Source organism: Ruditapes philippinarum, unplaced genomic scaffold (assembly GCF_026571515.1).
Source record: "Ruditapes philippinarum isolate M1 unplaced genomic scaffold, ASM2657151v2 ctg6265_1_1_1_1, whole genome shotgun sequence".
Classification (NCBI taxonomy): Eukaryota; Metazoa; Mollusca; class Bivalvia; order Venerida; family Veneridae; genus Ruditapes; species Ruditapes philippinarum.
In genome coordinates, this window is record NW_026865251.1 from 30,145 (window position 1) to 52,990 (window position 22,846).

At 35.0% G+C, this 22,846-nt stretch overlaps 1 protein-coding gene across 1 annotated transcript in view; it reads left to right on the plus strand.

Moving 5' to 3' along the window:
* Nucleotides 1-6,956: 6,956 nt before the first annotated feature.
* LOC132728363 (C2 domain-containing protein 5-like) overlaps nt 6,957-22,846 on the plus strand; it is a 79,028-nt gene continuing 63,138 nt past the window's right edge. Inside the window, 8 exon segments of the mRNA XM_060714017.1 lie at nt 6,957-7,114; nt 10,045-10,157; nt 10,504-10,631; nt 10,958-11,088; nt 12,860-12,955; nt 14,347-14,502; nt 16,271-16,331; nt 17,137-17,262. Coding sequence (XP_060570000.1) covers nt 10,068-10,157; nt 10,504-10,631; nt 10,958-11,088; nt 12,860-12,955; nt 14,347-14,502; nt 16,271-16,331; nt 17,137-17,262 — 788 coding nt within the window. The 5' untranslated portion in view covers nt 6,957-7,114; nt 10,045-10,067.

Below are 22,846 nucleotides of genomic sequence, written 5' to 3' on the forward strand. Positions count from 1 at the left end.
ACTGCTGTCACATGGCCAATATTCTTTTATGAATACTCTACCATGAATTTGCATGGCTTAATAAAACTGAGCCTGCAACATTTCATAATTTTGTTTAGATCATGTAATGAATATTCTATATTGTTTAAAAAAGTTTCTTGAGCATATTTTTTCACGTTGTTGACTTTCTTTCTTATTTGTTTATATGTGTCCTGGGCAGTCTGAAGTTTTATTAGAATTCTCGCTTTTTGTTTTAGTCTGTCGCGTTTCTGGATGTTCTTCGAATTTCGTTATTATACCAGGGCTTATCATTAGGACGTACAGTTACGAAATATGTGGGTATACATGTTTTTTGCAATATCAAGAAATTTAGTAATAAAATAGTTACATGCTGTATCAATTGAATTATTATGTAGAAAAGACCAATCTGTTGTTTGTATACAAGTATTCAGTTTATTAAAATCAGCTTTTTTGTAATTCCACACACGACGTTTAAAGAGGGCATCAAATTTGAAGTTAATTTTAATGTAAGCATATGTAGCATAATGGTCACATATAGTATTGTCCGTTTTAAAAACTCAAGAGTCATGCAATAAAATATTATTAGAAATGGCAATTAATGGGGTCATTTAAAGTACTTGAATGGTCACTTACACGAGTTGGCTGAGTTATTATATTTGACATGTTGTTAAGATTAAGAATATCCTTAAATTTTCTATTGTTTGAGTTAAGAATAGGTGTTCGGCGCGTTGATTGGTCACTACCCCCGCACCCCCCCCACCCCACACCCACTCATTTCCCACACAAAAAAATTGATACATATATAATATTTAGTAGGCTAAAGGTATGCAACTCGCCGCTCAATTTTCAGCACTCATCTTAATATGAACTCCATAACTTCAACATTTTTTCACCAATTTTCAATATCTTGGTACCAAATGGTAGGGAATTGACTACTCTTAAAGGAAATAAAGCTGTCATTACGATCATTTCAAGTTATCAGAAGATATGTAATCTCGAACTCACCGCAAGTGTAACTCGGCAGAGACCTGACCGCTGGGTTTTCTTCAAAATTACCCGACTAAACGGAAGTTTATTCGAAATATTTCATTGTATTGCGCATATAAATATGATCAAATTATATTATTATTATACCCCCGCACAACAAAGTTGTAAGGGGGGTATACTGGAATCAGCTTGTCCGTCCGTCCGTCCGTCCGGCTGTCCGTCCGTCCGGCCGTCCGGCCGTCCGTCGGTTTTTTCTTGTCCGCCCAATAACTTAAGATTCCTTTGACCCTTAGTCTTCATATTTGGCATGGAGGTTAGTCATGATTAGTAGATGACCCCTATTGATTTTGAGGTCACTAGGTCAAAGGTCAAGGTCACAGGGGCCTTGACTTCAAAAAGCTTGTCCGCCCAATAACTTAAGATTCCTTTGACCTACAGTCGTCATATTTCGCATGGAGATTAGTCATGATAAGTAGATGACCCCTATTGATTTTGAGGTCACTAGGTCAAAGGTCAAGGTCACAGGGGCTTTGACTTCAAAAAGCTTGTCCGCCCAATAACTTAAGATTCCTTTGACCTACAGTCGTCATATTTGGCATGGAGGTTAGTCATGATTAGTAGATGACCCTATTGACTTTGAGGTCACCAGGTCAAAGGTCAAGGTCACAGGGGCCTTGACTTCAAAAAGCTTGTCCGCCCAATAACTTAAGATTCCTTTGACCCACAGTCGTCATATTTGGCATGGAGGTTAGTCATGATTAGTAGATGACCCCTATTGATTTTGAGATCACTAGGTCAAAGGTCAAGGTCACAGGGGCCTTGACTTCAAAAAGCTTGTCCGCCCAATAACTTAAGATTCCTTTGACCTACAGTCGTCATATTTGGCATGGAGGTTAGTCATGATTAGTAGATGACCCCTATTGATTTTGAGGTCACTAGGTCAAAGGTCACAGGGGCCTTGACTTCAAAAAGCTTGTCCGCCCAATAACTAAAGATTCCTTTGACCCACAGTCGTCATATTTGGCATGGAGGTTAGTCATGATTAGTAGATGACCCCTATTGATTTTGAGGTCACTAGGTCAAAGGTCAAGGTCACAGGGGCCTTGACTTCAAAAAGCTTGTCCGCCCAATAACTTAAGATTCCTTTGACCCACAGTCGTCATATTTGGCATGGAGGTTAGTCATGATTAGTAGATGACCCCTATTGACTTTGAGGTCACCAGGTCAAAGGTCAAGGTCACAGGGGCCTTGACTTCAAAAAGCTTGTCCGCCCAATAACTTAAGATTCCTTTGACCCACAGTCGTCATATTTGGCATGGAGGTTAGTCATGATTAGTAGATGACCCCTATTGACTTTGAGGTCACCAGGTCAAAGGTCAAGGTCACAGGGGTCTTGACTTCAAAAAGCTTGTCCGCCCTATAACTTAAGATTCCTTTGACCCACAGTCTTCATATTTGGCATTGAGGTTAGTCGTGATTAGTAGATGACCCCTATTGACTTTGAGGTCACCAGGTCAAAGGTCAAGGTCACAGGGGCCTTTACTTCAAAAAGCTTGTCCGCCCTATAACTTAAGATTCCTATGACCCACAGTCTTCATATTTGGAATGGAGGTTAGTCATGATTAGTAGATGACCCTATTGATTTTGTGGTCACCAGGTCAAAGGTCAAGGTCACAGGGGCCTTGACTTCAAAAAGCTTGTCCGCCCAATAACTTAAGATTCCTATGACCCACAGTCTTCATATTTGGAATGGAGGTTAGTCATGATTAGTAGATGACCCCTTTTGATTTTGAGGTCACTGGATCAAAGGTCAAGGTCATAGGGACTTTGACTTCAAAAAGTTTGTCCACCCATTAACTTAAGATTCCTTTGACCCACAGTCTTCAAATTTGGCATGGATGTTGATCATGACTATAAGGTGACCCCTATTGATTTTGAGGTCACTGGGTCAAAGTTCAAGGTCACAGGGACCTTGACAAAAAAAAAGCTTTTCTTCTCAATTGCTAAAGAATGTCCTGTCTGCAATGTATTGATTTTGACATTTTCACATTTGAAGCATGTAGAATACATAACTTAGCAATGCACTGGCTTAGTAACCTCAGATTTGGCAGGGAGGTTGTCCTTGCGCTCTAAATGGCCACTGTTGATTCTGACAAAGTGGTATGCGGGGGTATTCACGCCAAGATAGTGGCAGTTCTAGTTTGTAATAACTGTTCAATCAAAACATGATATAAAACTATAACAAACCTTTTTTACCGATATGTTAAATTCCAAATCATAATGCAAGTAATAGTTCTACAGAGTGCTCTCCTCTTAATTTTTTGTACGGAGTATTTTCATTGGTCTAAGGTTTTACTCCATACGAATGCTTCCGTTTATACATGTGTACTTTCATTTTGGATTGGAGAATTTGGCATTGTTGTGGTAATACATATCTTGCAGAAACAACCGATTTATTCACATCTTGTGTGCATAAACTATCCAAACATATATGATGCAAATGTGTCGTCTGCAAAATTGTGCCATTCAATTTTCATTCTACTTTTATTCACATATCTCGCAGAAATAGACGAATCTTTCACATCGTGTTGACTGTAAAATTTTGCTGCACGTATAATAGTGTCATTCACTATTCTTTTTTTTGTCGTTAACTTATCATTCAAATACGATAGAATTTATTGAACACAGTATAGGTCATATGGCGACGTCCCAGCTTTATTGTAGTCTAGAAAGTAGTTCTTTAAAATTATGAAATGGCCCAATTAAAGTCATCTCTAGTTAGATTGGTCATAATTAAAGTGTATTTATTGCATGTGTGTAGTTTTTGTGTGTTATATGATGACTTTAAAAGTTGTTTTTTGTGTATTCTCCAGGAACTCATTTGTTGGTGGAAGGATTAAAGATGTACTACCCACCAGCTGTCAGGAGTTTTTAAAGTGGTGAATTTAAACAGTGTTACTACAGAGTGAAGATTTCTGAAAAAAGTAGATAGCTAACCTATTATATTTTGGGCAACATTTGACTTAGATAGTGTTAATGTTTAAAGTTGAAGACAGTATATAATTCATCAAGAACAGTGGAATCCAGAATTAAACCTCAAACTTGACTGATTTACTATAGAACTAATAGTACGAAAATTCACCGGGCCGAGTCCTATTGCTGGAGGAAGACCTCAGTTGCCCTTCTGGGCATTATTTCACCTGAGTAGAACCACCGACGTTCCGTAACATAAAATTTATAACAAACAACATGCGAGTCCTACTGTCACTATACAAAACTGTCAGTATGAACTCATTACATTCTAATAAACAATATTGCAAGCACGTAATAAAGGAATTTCAAAATACATCCGATGATCTAGGTGCGTCATTATCAGTTCACTTTCCACAAATGAATGAAGATTCTAAATTAATAATTAAGCCGCATTGGTAAGCAACAAACATTGACTGGTCATTAGAATGCTTTCATTGAAACCATTACCAAAGAAAATCCACTGAAGTCCAATAGCCTAAAATCATGAAATTTGAAATTTTATAGGTAATCCATAAATATGTTCGGTATTAAATTGATTATCGAATTTTTATACGAGTATTGGGCCGATTGAATGAAAACGTTGCAACGCTTTTTCATTCTAGGATCAAATTGCACAATAAAAGTGATTATACCTGGGGAAAATGTGAGCGAATAGTCTGAAATTGTGTTCACAAATTTTTGGTCCAGACCTACAGCCAGTTTTACAAGAATTTTGAAAAAAAAAATATTTCCCTTCATGTCAAAAACCCTGAGTGAGACCCTTAAATACACGGTGACTAACTCTAAAAACAGGAACATACCACAAAAATCCCAACAAAAGAAAAGAATTCGTGCATTAAAATTCCAGAGTGTAAATATCATAGATGATTTAAATGCCAGTGTAAAAGCATGGAGAAATAGAAAGAATGATTGTGCAATCAGAAAGAATCAAAAAGAAAAGATAATCAGTGTCTATTCCAGGATTTGAAAAAAAAGTGGGGGGGGGGGGTATTTTTTATCCAAAAGTGAGAATTTTTTACATTTGTTGATCCACTTCCTTCTTTCTCTATGTAAATTTTTTCCCCTGCCTCTGAAAAAAGGGGGGCTTCTCAAAAATATGAGTGAAATCCCCCCATCCCCCCTCCTAGAATAGACACTGGATTATAAAGTCTAAGATCCAAAGAACCACATCAACTGAGAGGTACTGAGATTCTGACTATAGAAGGTGAACTTGTAAAATTGATACAGCGAGTGCATCTTACATCCAAAAGGTGAACACGAAGGAGGAAGTGATGCAATTTCGGGTTTGAAGAAGAACAAATCTCTGTCATGTTTTGCATGGACTGACAAACTATCATCTCAGGTTAGAGGGTATGTGTTTTACTTTTACCCCAACTATCATTTCAAAAATGTTGTTAAAATCGAAATGCACACATACATCTAGCAAAACAAATATTCTTACCCCAGTCTACAAAAATGGCCAACCAGTCAACCTAAGTAACTATCGAGGTATATCAGTAACTTCTATTGTATCAAAAACAATCCATACAAATCGACATAAACTTATTCTATAAGACAATCATATTTAGAAGTTGGATTTTCATAAAGCTGTGTCATTTGGTCAAGTGTATACTTGAAACTAAGTCTTCCTGGGAGATGATGCTTCTTTCAACTTAAGATGCACAGAAAGCCTACGGTTACCAACATTTTCTTGTACAACATCCGTTTCTCGAAAACCAGAATAGAAAGACCTGACTTGTCTATTTAAGACCTATATACTGTCATCGTTAAGTGGATAGCTAACCATAGCGTATATAAAGGACAATTGCATGTATATGTATTGAGGTGTGATAACAGGTTTCAACTTCATTCCAAATCTGACTTACAAGTGCAGGTGACGTTGCTTAGTTATCAAGGTAAGACGATGAGATAGGTAACATGGTCGAAGCACGGATCAACAGAGATCAAAAAACAAAAAGTAATGCCACACAATTCAACAGAAGACATTTAAGAATCCGGTCTGCAAAATACAACAATTAAAAGAAACAGCTAAAAGTATACATATGTATGTAATTAGAAAAACTAAGGGTAATGTAGAAGATGTAACAAAGATATATCTTTATCGTAGGACTGTATATTTACTTCTTGGAGCTATATATGAGCCACTGAGAGATGGTCGAAGAAAATTTGAAAACAGGGATAGGGAGGAAACCATCTCTTATAAATACATCAACTCCCATGAAATCGGCAACTGGCATCTTGCATGTACGTATCAAACCGCCAGACATTATTTACAATACATGATGTTAAACTCTACGTTATAAACCAATTGTTTTAAAGTCAACCAATTTGATGTTTGATCCAGACTTATAGGTAAACCCAGTAAAAATCTCGAGTTAAAGATTTTAACTATAAGAGCAATTCCTAAAAAGATGCACAGACGATTATTACTGATATAGCAAACTTTATTAGCGCTCCAAATACACTAATTGCACTTGGATGTTAACACCCTAATGTAAAAAGTGTGCTTAAAGTGTCAAATGAAAGGATAGGTAAAAATAGAAGCTCTGCATGTATACTACATGCGTGTACATAATTTGCATAAAAATGCTTTCAAGAGGCAATTTATAATTATCTTAAACCTTTCATAACGAAATTCACGGTGTTTCACATATGTGTGTATATGAAAGTTTATCTATAATATGTGTACCTATAAAAAGTCAATTTATATATAATTATATTCAGTGGTTACAGAAATTGAGTTGTAAAGGAACGGGGTCTTGTTAAATTGTAATTAAATTAATTGTTGTTAATCAATCAAGCAAATCACTATAGTGGGGCCGAAACGTCTCGCGGACAAGGGCCGAAACGTCCAGGGGCCGATTTTTCGACTGGGGCCGATTTGGTTTGGGGGCGAAAGTCCTGTTTGCTTATGAACGGTATGATACGGCACAGTACGGTATTATTTCAGCGGCTGCGGCGACAACAACAACAACAGGAGCGACAACAACAACTGATTTGCAAAAATCATTTTCTGATTAAAGTTTTTCTATCATTTGTCAACCATATATAAAGGTTGTTGTCAGTTATTCATTTTATTAATATTCAGACGAAGGTAAATCTTTACGCAAATATTCACATATTATTTAAAATAACTTGTTTAAATATTTCGGATATTGCCATTTCGGATATCGTAAACAAAACCATATTGTATACATAGGCACTCGGTTCCACAACTTTCTATGCTTTTTAATTTATTTAAAAAAAAATTTTTTATAGTTTGTATATAAAGTACTAGAAGGTTTCGGAGCCGCCATGTTTTAACGCAACTGAAGTGCATTGACTGTTTAAAATTTTAAGAAATATTTCTGGCTCCTCAGTCACATTTAAAAGAATATTGTTGATGCAGTACGACAGGCAAATAGTCAATAATTGTTGTACCCATATTTGCCTATAGTCTATATTCATCAAAGCCGGAACTAGTGTTTAATTAGAAATTGTAAACCAGTCATCGCACAGCAGCACTTCCGTTTCGAAACCTTGTAGTATTTTATATTGTAACAGGACCGTCAAACAGACATACAGAGATCACAATTAACGTCCTAGTTATTTACCCAGGTTCATTGAAGATTAAATTGAAAATTCAAATATGCAGAACATAGGCATTTTAGAGTTCAATAGTTTCATTGCAAAATAGATTTATGATAATCTGTTTCTATGCCAAAATATCAAATTTATTTCTTAAAGTATAACGAAATGAAAATATTAATTACAAAAAAAAACATAGGGAAAATAGAGAGAAATGACCAAGTCAGGTGATAATAGGTATACGCTACCTTTTGTATCTGTAGACAAGGCAATAAAATGACGGAAAATACTGGCTTATTTAGCCACTACTCTCTGCAATCACACAAATCATGAAAAATGCATGACTTGAAAATAAATAACAAAAAGAGGAATGTTACAAAATATTGAGAAAACAATATCAAGAATAAATATTTTGCTGTACAAATGTATTGAAGTGTATTAAGTTAAATTTAGTTAACAACCCTCTATTACATAAAACCTTACATAAGATATATGACTAGCATGAATATCATGAAATAATGCATTAAGTTATGCTTACTGTTACCATAGATGGGAAAAATAGTGCCGGCTGAATGATTTTGAAAAGATACCAAATGTATTGACAATTAATAAATAAGGCTAAGGAAAAATATTCATTGTTAATACATTATTGTGATTATGAGATTCTATCAGTAAAATGTAATGATAGGCATTCCTGCTACAATATATACAAAATAATTTTTTTTTATTCACAAATTTTAAAAGATTGTGAGCTTTGAATCCTTGTGCCTATGATTTTATACATGTAATATACCGTATTTATCAAGATATTTATTGTATTATCCGCAGAATTTAAAATGAAAGTTTTGAATAGTGAGCCTTTGAAGGATGTGATATTTCACACAAAGTCAGATAGTTCTTTGCAAGTTGTAGAGATCCTTTTTTAGGCACAAAACCATAATTAATTATTTTTCACCCCCTCATGATAAGGGATACAGGGATACAAGGGTTACACAAGGTTACAGTGCATTCTTAACATTGATGATAAAGAATTTTGTTTGTAGGACATATCTATTTAGGACTGCCTTAGACATTTTGGGTATGGAGCTCCAAACGCCTTTAGTAAAATAAATATTTGACCATTCAGCACATAAACTTATCAAATAATTATATCAATAAAACCAAATATATGCTGTTTTGAAAAAAAACCCATATATTTCTATGTCTATAATAATATGCAAAATAAAAAAATGTTTGCTTGTAAAATCCAAACACTTCTCTCAAAATCACCTTGAGCCGCGTCACGACAAAACCAACATAGTGCGTTTGCGACCAGCATGGATCCAGACCAGCCTGCGCATACGCGCAGTCTGATCAGGATCCATGCTGTTCGCTTACCAACTCTATTACAAGTAGAGAAACTGATAGCGAACAGCATGGATCCTAATCAGACTGCGCAGATGCGCAGGCTGGTCTGGATCCATGCTGATCGCAAACGTACTATGTTGGTTTTGTCATGACGCGGCTCAATTGTGTTTGTAGGACATATCTATTTAGGACTGCCGTAGACATTTTTGGTATGGAGCTCCAAACGCCTTTAGTAAAATAAATATTTGATGATTCAGCACATAAACTTATGAAATATATCAATAAAACCAAACATATGCAGTTTTGAAAAAAATAATTTCTATGTCTATAATAATATACAAGATAAAAAAATGTTTGCTTGTAAAATCCAAACACTTCTCTCAAAATCACCTTGAGCTGCATCACGACAAAACCAACATAGTGCGTTTGGGACCACAAAGGCCGATCAGGATCCATGCTGTTCGCTTACCAACTCTAATACAAGTAGAGAAACTGATAGCCAACAGCATGGATCCTGATAAGACTGCGCGGATGCGCAGGCTGGTCTGGATCCATGCTGGACGCATACCCATTATGTTGGTATTGTCATGATGCATCTCACCTTGTATTTTATTCCATGTTCACTATTTTCACATTATCCTTTAATACATCCATGTAATACATATTATTCTTCATGATCATGGTCAATTTTAAACTTGATCTTCAATGTAAATAACACAGTATGCGAAATAAACATTATAATTATCACTGTTTTATTGTATTTACAAAATCTTTTGACAAAGTCAAATGTGGTTCTCGGCTTTGTCATATTCAAATATGTCGCACTTTGAATGTGAGAACCAGTCTGGCTATAGTCAGAACCATTGAAACAAGGAATAACATGAATTTACAGTGAATATTTTTATAGAGATCACAAGGGAATTTAAGATACATGTATTAATTTGAAATCCAGAGCTACGTACATGTATGACTGATAATTTGTAATTTCAATATTCTTGATCACTAGTCAAAAGTTGCCAAGTTTATATCATATACCAGTTAGCCAATCACATTTTTGGGTTTGATATTGCAGCGCAAATTATCAAAATAATTGTAATTGTTTAATTACAGCATGAAAACTCAGTTGTGAAAAGATGCCTGGCAAGGTCAAGGTAAAGGTTGTTGCAGCACGGGGTCTACCTGTGATGGACAGATCAACAGACCTGACAGATGCTTTTGTAGAGGTGAGATGTTATGAGCTTTATGTCTTATAGTATAGAACTGACCATCTTATCAATAGGGGTGAAAATAGTGTAAATTGGCCGAGAAATTCAGCCTGTATAGTTGCAGAGCAAATTTCAAGGGTCATTGAATTGAATAAGGCTGCACATTTATTATGGGAAAATATGTATATTTATTATTTGAATAGATAGAATAGTTCAGTTGAAACATTGGTATATTAAAGGGAATTATAGAATTTGCAGTTGACTACTTATTTTTTACTGTCTATTTGAATAGAGTAATATATTAACTGGCAATGAGGTTTACATTTATTAATTTGAAGTCAAATATTTGAAACCTTCATTACAGATTAAGTTTGGAAGTGAGGTACAGAAGACTGAAGTTTACAAGCGGTCACTGAACCCACAATGGAACTCAGAATGGTTCAAATTTGAAGTAGAGGATGAAGTGCTACAAGATGAGCCCCTTGAACTGAGGTAAAAACAATTCACGTAAAGATTGAAGAGTTATGGGTCTTGGACAGTAACTATAGTTATGACACTGAAAATATGTCCTGTTTTGGTCTTGAACCAAGTATATCATCTATAATTTATTTAGTTATTATTAGAGCTATCAACAATATTATTTTTTTCAGATTGAAACTATATTTATGTATTGTAAATATTTATCTGTCAATCAATAATCAGTACACATTTTAAGTTATGGGTCTTTCACAGTAACTAATACTTATTACAGTAGCGAATAGTTATGACTCAAGGTCATTTGGAATTTGTATGATAATTTATTCATATTTTTTATACAGAGTATTGGACCATGATACATACAGTGCTCATGATGCTATTGGCAAGGTTTATATTGACCTTAATCCATTGTTGGTAAAGGAAAGTCCCTCTGTTATAACTGGATGGTTCCCCATCTATGACACCATGCATGGTATGATTTTCACTTACTAATTTGATATACCCAGGTAGCCAGATAAATTGGCATGCCCAGATAAAAGTTAATTTGGTAACAAGATACCCATTTGGATAGCCAGATATTTGGCATACCCAGATAGCCAGATATTTGGCATACCCAGATAGCTGGTTAATTTGATATACCCAAATGACCAGCTAATTTGGCATGTCCAGATAACAAGTTAATTTGGCACACCCAAATAGCTAGTAAAATTGGTATACCTAAATGAGCAGCTAATTTGGCATGCCTAGGTAAAAAATTATTTGGCATGCCCTGAGATATTTTAGTATACCCAGATAATTTGGCATATCCAGATGGCTACATGTAGTTAATTTGGCATACCCAGATAGTCAGATTATTTGGCATACCTTGGCATTAAGATCAGTTGATTTTATTATGTCTCCCCCACCTCGGGGGGAGACATATTGTTTTTGCCCTGTCCGTCCGTCAGTCCGTCCGTCCGTCCGTCCGTCAGTCCGTCCGTCCATTCTTCGTTTCCGGACGATAACTAGAGTTCCTTTTGACCTACAGCTCTCAAACTTCATAGGATGAATGGTCTTATTGAGCAGATGATCCCTATTGTTTTTGGGGTCAGTAGTTCAAAGGTCAAGGTCACAGTGACCGTTGGTCAATTTCTCGTTTCCGGATGATAACTAGAGTTCCTTTTGACCTACAGCCCTCAAACTTCATAGGATGATTGGTCTTATAGAGCTGATGATCCCTATTGTTTTTGGGGTCAGTAGGTCAAAGGTCAAGGTCACACTGACCGTTTGGTCAATTTCTCGTTTCCGGATGATAACTAGAGTTCCTTTAGACCTACAGACCTCAAACTTCATAGGATGATTGGTCTTATTGAGCAGATGATCCCTATTGTTTTTGGGGTCAGTAGTTCAAAGGTCAAGGTCACAGTGACCGTTGGTCAATTTCTCGTTTCCGGATGATAACTAGAGTTCCTTTTGACCTACAGCTCTCAAACTTCATAGGATGATTGGTCTTATAGAGCAGATGATCCCTATTGTTTTTGGGGTCAGTAGGTCAAAGGTCAAGGTCACAGTGACCGTTGGTCAATTTCTCATTTCCGGATGATAACTAGAGTTCCGTTTGACCTACAACCCTCAAACTTCATAGGATGATTGGTCTTCTTAATCAAATGATCCCTATTGTTTTAATGGTCAGTAGGTCAAAGGTCAAGGTCACAGCTACCGTTGGTTAATTTCTCCTTTCCGGATGATAACTAGAGTTCCTTTAGACCTACAACCCTCAAACTTCATAGGATGATTGGTCTTATTGAGCAGATGATCCCTCTTGTTTATGGGGTCAGTAGGTCAAAGGTTAAGGTCACAGTGACCATTGGTCATTTTCTCATTTCCGGATGATAACTAGAGTTCTTATCAGTGAGGACATTTAACTATTATTGATATATCAGTGATATATCAGTTGTCTGGTTTTATATACTCTGTTCTTTTATCTCCATTTCCATTCCTGTTTCCATTCACAGTTATTCTCAGCAGTGGGGGAGACATGCGCTTTTTTACAAAAGCATCCTCTAGTTACTTAATATTTTACATTGTGAAACCTTTTTGAATACTTTTCTCCACGTTTTTGTTAAAAAAATTGTTTATAACCGTTTAGTGTGCAAATTTTGATATTTATTGTTGCTGTGTTTTTACATGTTTTTTTGTGGGTTCTTTAAGTTCAGGGAGGTTTTTTTTTGTTTCCTAATATTGATAGTTAAATGTATTTGCAGGTATACGTGGAGATTTAAATGTTCTAGTGAAGATAGACTTGTTCAGTGATTTTAATAAGTTCAGACAGTCATCCTGTGGAATACAGTTCTTTTGTAGTAAGTGAATTCAGTTTATAATGCTTGACTTACTTTATACTATTAGTTATAAAGATTGTTGGCAGGTTATATGGCCCTTTATAAACGGCTATTTGTAAATGCAGATTCATGCAAATTTTTATAAAAATCTTGAAAATGTATTTAAAAGTAAAATAACATGAAGTGAGCAAAGAAAGTAATTTACATATTGCAAATGGCATTTACAATCCGCATAAATTACTAAAAACAAGTCAAAATATGCAAAATAATGCGTTAAACTCACAAAACATGTAAATTTTTACTTGACTCTTCAATTATTTTACTTTGCTTTAAGATATTAGTATATTTTTCTTGAAATATTTGGCTTATCTGGAGGCATGCAGCTTTAATATATCATCAGTCTCTGGACCATGGTTATTTATTGTATCTCAAGATACATTTATACATATAATCTCCAGAAATTTCTAGACTATTAAGAACTGATAAGTCTACCTAGGTAGCATAGATTTTGTACACTTGACTTTCAGTTCTTTGTAAGTCATGTTGATCATGATAGTAAATTGCCACTTAAAAAAAAATTTCTTCTGCTTTTACATAAAATGATTTTAAGTGGCGACTTTGCCGAGTGGATAACATGTCACACTAGTAATCTAATGGTTGCTAACCGCATAGGTTCAAACCTTGTCGGGGGCTGAATTGTTTCCTTGGGCAAGAAACTTTACATTCATAGCCCATTACTGGTTGGTTCCAGGAATGGATTTGAAAGTGTATATTACTTAATCAAAAAAATGAGTTCTGTATAAACCAAATGATACCGGTATGCTTATATTCGGAATAGAACTGAAGCAGAATTGGCAAAGATTTACAGGTTGTTGTCCAAAAACTAGGGATGTAACAAATATCTGTTTAAATGGTTACGGTTAGGTTTTAGCTGAAAACCGGTTAGAAAATACAATAACAGATAACCAAAGTTGGTTTTTGACAAAGAGGCTAAAAAGTTTTAAATTGATTCTAATATTACCTAAGTGTTTTTAACAAGATAAGACAATTTGTTTGTATTTTAGTTTTACTCAACAATGTTTTTTTTCCCAATCAGATCGAGTAGGGTACGACCCTAAACGGAAAATAATGATACAACAAAAATACCAACAAAATGTCATATCCAGTCATAAAGAAACAAAGTTAAAATTAAAAATCTAAGGATGGTCGGTTAAACATTTAACTTGGTTATGGTTGCTGTTTAAACAGAAATGTTATTTTCTGACTGTGACACCCCTACAAAAAACACTGTTTAAACAAACAGAGCAGAAAATGTACTTTTTTTTTTAATGGCTAATATTCAGAAAACTTTGCTTTTGTTGTGTTCTTTGACTTTTAAAGAAAAGGGGTTTTTCATTCCTTATCTTCTTCAGCTGCTGAGGTACCATCTGGTTACCGGCTTCAGTATGTCCATGGCTTTGTTGAGGAACTAGTGGTAAATGACGATCCCGAGTACCAGTGGATTGACAAAATTAGGACACCAAGATCCTCAAATGAGGCCAGACAAAGGCTGTTCTCAAAAATGTCAGGTAGACCTTGAACGATTTTAGCTCGACTATTTTGATAAGAATAAGTAGAGCTATTGTAGTCACCCGAGCGTCGGCGTAACCACTTTTGTTAAAGTTTTTGTAATAGTTTAAATATTTTCAAATGGCATATGGCTTTGAAACTTAGCACACTTGTTCACCATCATTACCCCAACCTGTAGACAGGAGGAGGTAACTCTATCAAGCATTTTGACAGAATTGTGCCCCTTTTATGACTTAGAATTTATGTTAAAGTTTTTGTAATACCTCAAATATTTTCAAAATTGATTGACATAAGTCTTTGAAACATGTTGAAATTTTATACTCTTCTTTGAGAGCATAATAGGACTCTCTCCAAGGCCTATAACTGTAATATGGATTTAAAGAACAATTTTGCGTTTTCCTTTACTTAGAAAATTTTACCTTTTAATCTGGGTTTTTTTTACTATCAAGCACTAAGAATAGTCGAGCGTTGCTGTCCTACCTACAGCTCTTGCTTGTTTTTGGTTTTTTTAACCAGGTTTTCAGATGGAAAAAAGTTATTTTTATTTGATTATTTGATTTGTAAATGTTGGCAAGCTGGTTTAAACAATTTTATTCTTCGCACAACTCCTACATTAATGAGCCGTGCCATGACAAAACCAACATAGTGCGTTTGCATCCGCCAAGTCTGATCAGGAGCCATAGTGTTTGCTACCAGATTCTCTACTTGTAATAAGGTTTGTAGGCGAACAGCATGGATCCTAATCAGACTGCACAAATGTGCAGACTGGTCTGGATACATGCTGGTCACAAAGGCACTATGTTGGTTTTGTCATGGCGCAACTCAATTTTCTATTTGTGTTCATGGCGCAACTCAATTTTCTATTTGTGTTTCAATAGAAATTTCACAGAACTATTGTCACTCTACTCGCATGTTGTAGAGAAATCATTGGCAGGACTGTGTATTTGTGACTATTCCTGTCACTACCACTTGTTTGTTACATGAAGAAGAGCATTTGAATTTTGACAAAAAATATTTGTCCTTATATAATTTGTGCTGTATTTAAACTTTTTATTGTAAAAAACAAAAACAAATGGAACTGCTAGAGATGAAACTTACAATAACGTTTTAGTATAGGAGATAATGACTGAGTAAGCTAGGAGTATTGAATTGAAAGTTTTCATTTTAGAATAAATGAGCCGCGTCATGACAAAACCAACAGTCTGATCAGGATCCATGCTGTTCGCTATCAGTTTCTCTACTTGTAATAGCGTTTGAAAGCGAACAGCATGGACCCTGATCAGAGGCGCAGGCTGGTCTGAATCCATGCTGGTCGCAAACCCACTATGTTTGTTTTGTCATGACGCGGCTCAAATCTTGTATAATGTGGGCATACAAGCAATAGAGTATTGTTCAGCTAGCATATGGAATGTCAGTGGTTATACACGCACCTTAAAATATATAAGAAGGGTCTTCCTCTGCTACTCTAAGCTGGAAACTTGCCATATAACTTCTACTATATTGGTGTGACATAATACAAGAAGAAAAAAAACCCCAAAAACCAGCACATTAAACAATAGATATTGATATTTCTATTGTATTGAAGTGACTTTTATCTATATATTGGTGTTTTTTTTTAACCATATGCTTGATGATAGAAATACAAAAGAAAATCTAAATGTGTGTAATAGATTTATTTATTATTATTGTACATAAAAGTTCTGTTCCATTGTATACAATGTAAAATACATTGTATTCATATTAATGTTTTATTTTAATTATTTTTAGGGCAACTTGCCAGAAAGATTGGCCTTAAGGTACTTGAAATGGGAGGCAGTGCTGTAATTGGGTAAGTTTTGGCAAAGACAGGGAGAAGTAGAAGGTTCTCACGGCTTTGCATGGACGGTAGCTTGCACTTTTTAGTACTGTCTATGAATAGTTAATCCAAGTCTTCAGCATTTTCAATTTTGCTGTTTTGGATGTTCTTTAGGGTTTCTGTATATATGTTCTCTATAACTTAGCAGTTAAGGACACAAACTGAGTATAACTTGGTCCTTTCCCCTTTTTGCTTGGTTTTTCCTCTTTATGTCACAGGTTTGAATCTTTAAAAAAGCTTTTTTCTGGTAGTTAATGGAAAATTGATATTTTACCAAGGTGCCCCGTTATGTTTGAGATTCTGCCAAAGCGGTGAATCTTAAAAATGAAGCTTTTCGGGTAGTACTGAAGTGGACCTTTCCAGTGTTTACAGTTTTATGTATATCTCCGAAACTACTGAAGGGAATGGATTGAAACTTCACCCACTTGTTCTCTGTAATTTGACATGAATAGCTCAATTTCCGTAACTCTGATTTGCTTTTTTGCATGATTATCCCCATAAATTCTACATTATCCAGGCTGTTATTTTACTTTCAAGCACTGAGAATAGTCAAGCACAGTGCGCTTCTGACAGCTCTTGTTTAAACCAATATATATTTTCATTCTGAATGTACAGGATGTTCCAGAAAAAAAATAAAACTAAATAAAAATAAAAAGTTCTGAAACACGCTGTATTTCAATGCAAAATTTAAGTCCGAGCATTCAGTCTTAAATTATCCTCATTTGTAATGAGGCCAGTTCATCTGATTAGTTGTTTATCTAAGTTATTGTTATTTTAGTTACAAGCAGTGCTTTGATCTGGAAGGCGAGTCAGGTATTGTGATCAGAGGTATTGGTACAGCTGTGACCTTGGCCAAGCTGCGCGATCCTCAGGTGTCGCCACTTGGGGCATCACCATTGAAAGAGTAAGTATTTTCCTTCCTTTTTTCCCCGCCTTTTTTTTTCCTTTTCAAATAACGCTTAGAGTAAGGGCATTCTACGGATAATTGTTGGTTTACTTTTAATTTTATTTCTAAGAAAACTCTCAAATAAAAAATCTCACCAGATTTTAACTTAAAAAAAAATTGCCTTTAACGAAATGTGCACTATTCTATGCTTACTGAAAAATATAAGCTTTGTAGCTTTTTAAAAGGCAAACCAATATTTGTCAAGGAATGCCTGTTTATAAAACATTTTGGGTGAAAAGCCATGATTTGTAAGCACTCTACATCAAAGACATGTTGACGGGCTCTTGTCAGATTTAAGGGTGAATCAGTCTTGTAAAAATTTTTAATGATCATAGGTACGGCTCTTTTTTAGAAAGCCCGTTTATATATATATATATATATATATATATATATATATATATATATATATATATATATATATATATATATATATATATATATATAAAAATTTAACTAAATTTGATTACAGTATGTCTGCTTTGGTCATCACAGCCTTTTATTTCTGTAAAGTCTTTTTCTTAACTATCATTTGGTTTAAAGTGACATTATGCTCATTTTTTCATGGTCTAGTTGAGCTGAATTGACTATATATCTGCAGTAATGGTGATTGACCAACAGTTGATATTGGAAAATATTTAGAATATAATATAAATCTGTCTTAAATATATGAAAAGACTTCCCCTCTCTTTTTAAAAATTGAAAATTACATGTAAATTCCGATGGATATTTACAGAAATTTCCTTGGGGCCACATGAGTTATTTATCGTTTATGCGAAGAAACTTATATAACTGATAGTAAATGTTGCAAAATGTAATCTCATTTTAACTTTTACCTGTTCACTCACTATGCACCCTTATGTGGGCATAATGTCACTTAAAATTTGTTTTATATCAGATAAACGCAAATTGCGGCCATATTTTACAGTATGTAGCATAAAAAACATGACACAGAGTATATTGATAGTTATGTGCGTGCAGTTCTATACGATACTTGCATAAAACTCCATAAAACAAACATTCCCAACCTTTTTGATGGATATTTATAATATTTTATTGTATCTTATTTTCATAATTTTTATACGCCCGTTTGAAAAAAGCAAAACGGGTCCGTATGGCGGGCGGGTGGCCGGGCAGGTGGCGTCCAATTTTTGTCCGGAGCATATCTCCTACATGTATGGAGGGTTTTAATGAAACTTCATATAAATGTTCACCACTATGAGGAGCAGTGTCGCGCACATGAACCAGGTCTCTAAGGTCAAAGGTCAAGGTCACCACTTAGAGAGCTCATTGAAAAATGCTTGTCCGGAGCAAAACTTCCACATGTATAGAGGGATTTCAATATTACTTGCACAAATGTTCACCATTGTGAGGCGGAGTGTCGCGTGCAAGATTCAGGTCCTTGCGGCCAAGGTCAAGGTCACACATAGAGGTCAAAAGTTCAGATAAAAAATATGAAGATGTGTATATGGACCATTTAGTCATCATTTATTGAGGGATTGTAACACAAATGGTCATTATCAAGAACTATGGCTGTGATACATATAATTTAGGTCAATATATACAAGGTCAAGGTCACTAAAGATGATGAAATATCCAGATTTTGTAAATAGAATTTAATCAAAGGGAGACAACAAAGTTATTACTTTGTTCATAAATGACTTACACAATTACTCCCCTTGATCTATTTTCTAAAAATAGAATTTAATCAAAGGGCATGAAATAATCCTCTTTTCTTGGACTTGAGTATGTTTAAAGAATGTAACATTTATTTAACACATGTTTCATTCATTGGTCAAGATAATACTTAACTGTGATAACTATGGTGTTCTGTAGACTTGGTATTTGTTCATAAAGATCATACAGTAATTACCTTATCAAATGTAAATACTTTCTCATAGAGAAATTTAATTATATTTTAATTTTCAAGTAAATATCAGTTCAGCTCATTCAAAAGATTAAGAATTGTAATGAAATGTATTTCCCTAGAATAAAATCTTAAAATCAGAATTTTTTAGTTATTAAATTACATGTACTTTTTATACGCCCGTTTAAAAAAAGATAAAAATATGAAGATGTGTATAGGACGATTTAATCATCATTTATTGAAGGATTGTAACACAAATGGTCATTACAATGACTACGGCTGTTGACACATGTACTTTAGGTCAATATATGCAAGGTCAAAGGTCACTAAAGATGGTGAAATATCTAGATTTTGTCTGGAGCATATATCCTACATGTATGGAAGAATTTTTTATAATACTTTATGGAAATGCTCACCACCCATGAAATATGTATTGCTCCATGCATGAATCCAGGTCTCCAGGTCAAAGGTCAAGGTCACACTTAGAGCTCATTGAAAAACGCTTGTCCGGAGCAAAACTTCTACATTCATAGGGGGTTTTCAATATAACTTGGCACAAATGTTCACCATTGTGAGGCTGAGTGTCGCATGCAAAATTCAGATCCCTGCGACCAAGTCAAGTTTACACATAGAGGTCAAAGTTTCAGATAAAATTTGAAGATGGTTATAGGGACCATTTAGTCATCATTTATTGATGGATTGTAGCACAAATGGTAACTATCCATGACTACAGGTGTTACACATTTAATTTAGGTTAAATATTTGCAAGGTCAAGGTCACTGGAGATGATTAAATATCCAGATGTTGTCCGGAGCATATTTTCTACATGCATGGAGGAATTTTTAATGTTACTTTTATAGAATTGTTTCACCACCATGAGACGTAGTGCCCTGCACATAAACCAAGTCTCTAGGTCAAAGGTGAAGGTCACAGTTAGAGCTCATAGAAAAACACTTGTCTGGAGCAAAACTTCTACATGCATAAGAGGGATTTCAATATAATTTTGGCACAAATGTTCATCATTGTGAGGCTGAGTGCCGTGCATAAAATTCAGGTCCCTGCGACCAAGGTCAAGGTCACACATTCTGTGCATATCTTCCCTATTGATTTGTTTTAAGGTTCATTTAACAACACAGTGCCAAGAATAAAAACTTGCTTGCTAGATAACACTTATCCATAATGCCCCCATCTCCATCTAAAGCTTTTTCGTAAACGGGCGTATTTTGTGACTATGGCACCCTTTTTTTTATTAATAACATGCAAGCTTCATGTAAAGTTTATTAAGAGTGCTGGACAAGTCGTGGCTTTTTAAAGTTATCTTTGTGAAGAAAGAAAGACCACTCTGATGTAATTATTGCTTTGAATGCGTACCATAGCTTTAATACTTTGATTATGATATATTTTAAAATTCACTATTATGAAAAATGTATATGAATATTGCAAATTATTTAAAGGTAGTCAATTTTAGTGGAATGTTTAAATTATATTTCTGTGAAAAATTTCTTATTTCCTTTGGAAATAAGTTACATATATTTAACAAAATTCATTAATTGTATATACATGTGTGTTTAAGGCAAAAGATTGGTAAAAAAATATTAATAGATGATTTGATTGTATTTAAGTAGTTCTCTATATAGTCAAAAGTAGTATTACTTAAAAGAAAGAAAAAAGAAATTAGTTGACCACCTTAAAAATAGTGCTTAAAATATTGAATGATTATGTCACTTAATTCACAAGAAAATGTTTATTTTTTATAAATACATTTAATCTTACATTTTATTTTTAGCTCACCTGTCACAAAGTGACAGGGTGAGCTTTTGTGATCGCTTTTCGTCCGGCGTCCGTCCGTCGTCCGTCCGTCCGTCGTCCGTCCGTCCGTCCGTCCGTAAACTTTTACTTTAAATGACATCTCCTCATAAACCACTAAGCCAATTTCATCCAAACTTCACAGGAATGTTCCTTTGGTGGTCACCTTTAAAAATTGTTCAAAGAATTTAATTCCATGCAAAACTCTGCTTGCCATGGCAACTGAAAGAAAAAACTTTAAATATCTGCTTTTAAAAAACCATAAGAGCTAGAGCTTAGATATTTGGCATGAAACATCTTCTAGTGAGTGTCTACCAAGTTTGTTCAAATAAAAGCCCTGGGGTCAAAATTGGCCCCGCCCGGGGGGTCATTGATTTTCCCTATATGCATATAGTAAAAACTTAAAAAATCTTCTTTTAAAGAACCCAGAGAGCTAGAGCTAAGATATTTAGCATGAAACATGTTCTAATGGGTGTCTACCAAGTTTGTTCAAATAAAAGCCCTGGGGTGAAAATTGGCCCCGCCCCGGGGGTCATTGATTTTCCCTATATGCATATAGTAAAAACTTAAAAAATCTTCTTTTAAAGAACTCAATGAGCTAGAGCTTAGATATTTAGCATGAAACATCTTCTAGTGAGTGTCTACCAAGTTTGTTCAAATAAAAGCCCTGGGGTCAAAATTGGCCCCGCCCCGGGGGGTCATTGATTTTCCCTATATGCATATAGTAAAAACTTAAAAAATCTTCTTTTAAAGAACCCAAAGAGCTAGAGCTAAGATATTTAGCATGAAACATGTTCTAATGGGTGTCTACCGAGTTTGTTCAAATAAAAGCCCTGGGGTGAAAATTGGCCCCGCCCCGGGGGTCATTGATTTTCCCTATATGCATATAGTAAAAACTTAAAAAACTTCTTTTTAAGAACTCAAAGAGCTAGAGCTTAGATATTTGGCATGAAACATCTTCTAGTGTGTGTCTACCAAGTTTGTTCAAATAAAAGCCCTGGGGTCAAAATTGGCCCCGCCCCGGGGGGTCATTGATTTTCCCTATATGCATATAGTAAAAACTTAAAAAATCTTCTTTTAAAGAACCCAAAGAGCTAGAGCTAAGATATTTAGCATGAAACATGTTCTAATGGGTGTCTACCAAGTTTGTTCAAATAAAAGCCCTGGGGTAAAATTGGCCCCGCCCCAGGGGGTCATTGATTTTCCCTATATGCATATAGTAAAAACTTAAAAAATCTTCTTTTAAAGAACTCAAAGAGCTATGGCTAAAGATATTGAGCATCAAACATGTTCTAATAGGTGTCTACCAAGTTTGTTCAAATACAAGCCCAGGGGTCAAAATTGGCCCCGCCCCGGGGTCATGATTTTTCTTTATATGTGTTTAGCAAAACTTTAAATCTTCTTTGAAAAAACCCAAATAGCTAGAGTTTAGATATTAAGGCTTAAGCATGAAAATCTTCTAGTAAGTGTCTACAAAGTTTGTTCAAATAAAAGCCTGGGTCAAAACTGGCCCGGCCCCAGGGTGTCATTGTTTTTAACTATATGTGTATAGTAAAAAACTTTAAAAAAATCTTCTTTTAAAAAACCCAATGAGCTAGAGCTTAAATAGTTAGCATGAAACATCTTCTTATGGGTGTCTACCAAGTTTGTGCAAATAAAAGCCCTTGGGTTAAATTGGCTCTGCAACGTTGGGGGGGGGGGAGGTGGTCGGGGGGCCCTATATACAGGTGAGCGACCTCAGGGCCATCATGGCCCTCTTGTTTTTTATTCTGACAAATGACCGTATTTGTCTTTATTATTGCACAAGTTATAAAATACACTCCATGGCATCATTGATGTCTGCTTGATAATAAAAAATGTTCAACACTGTTT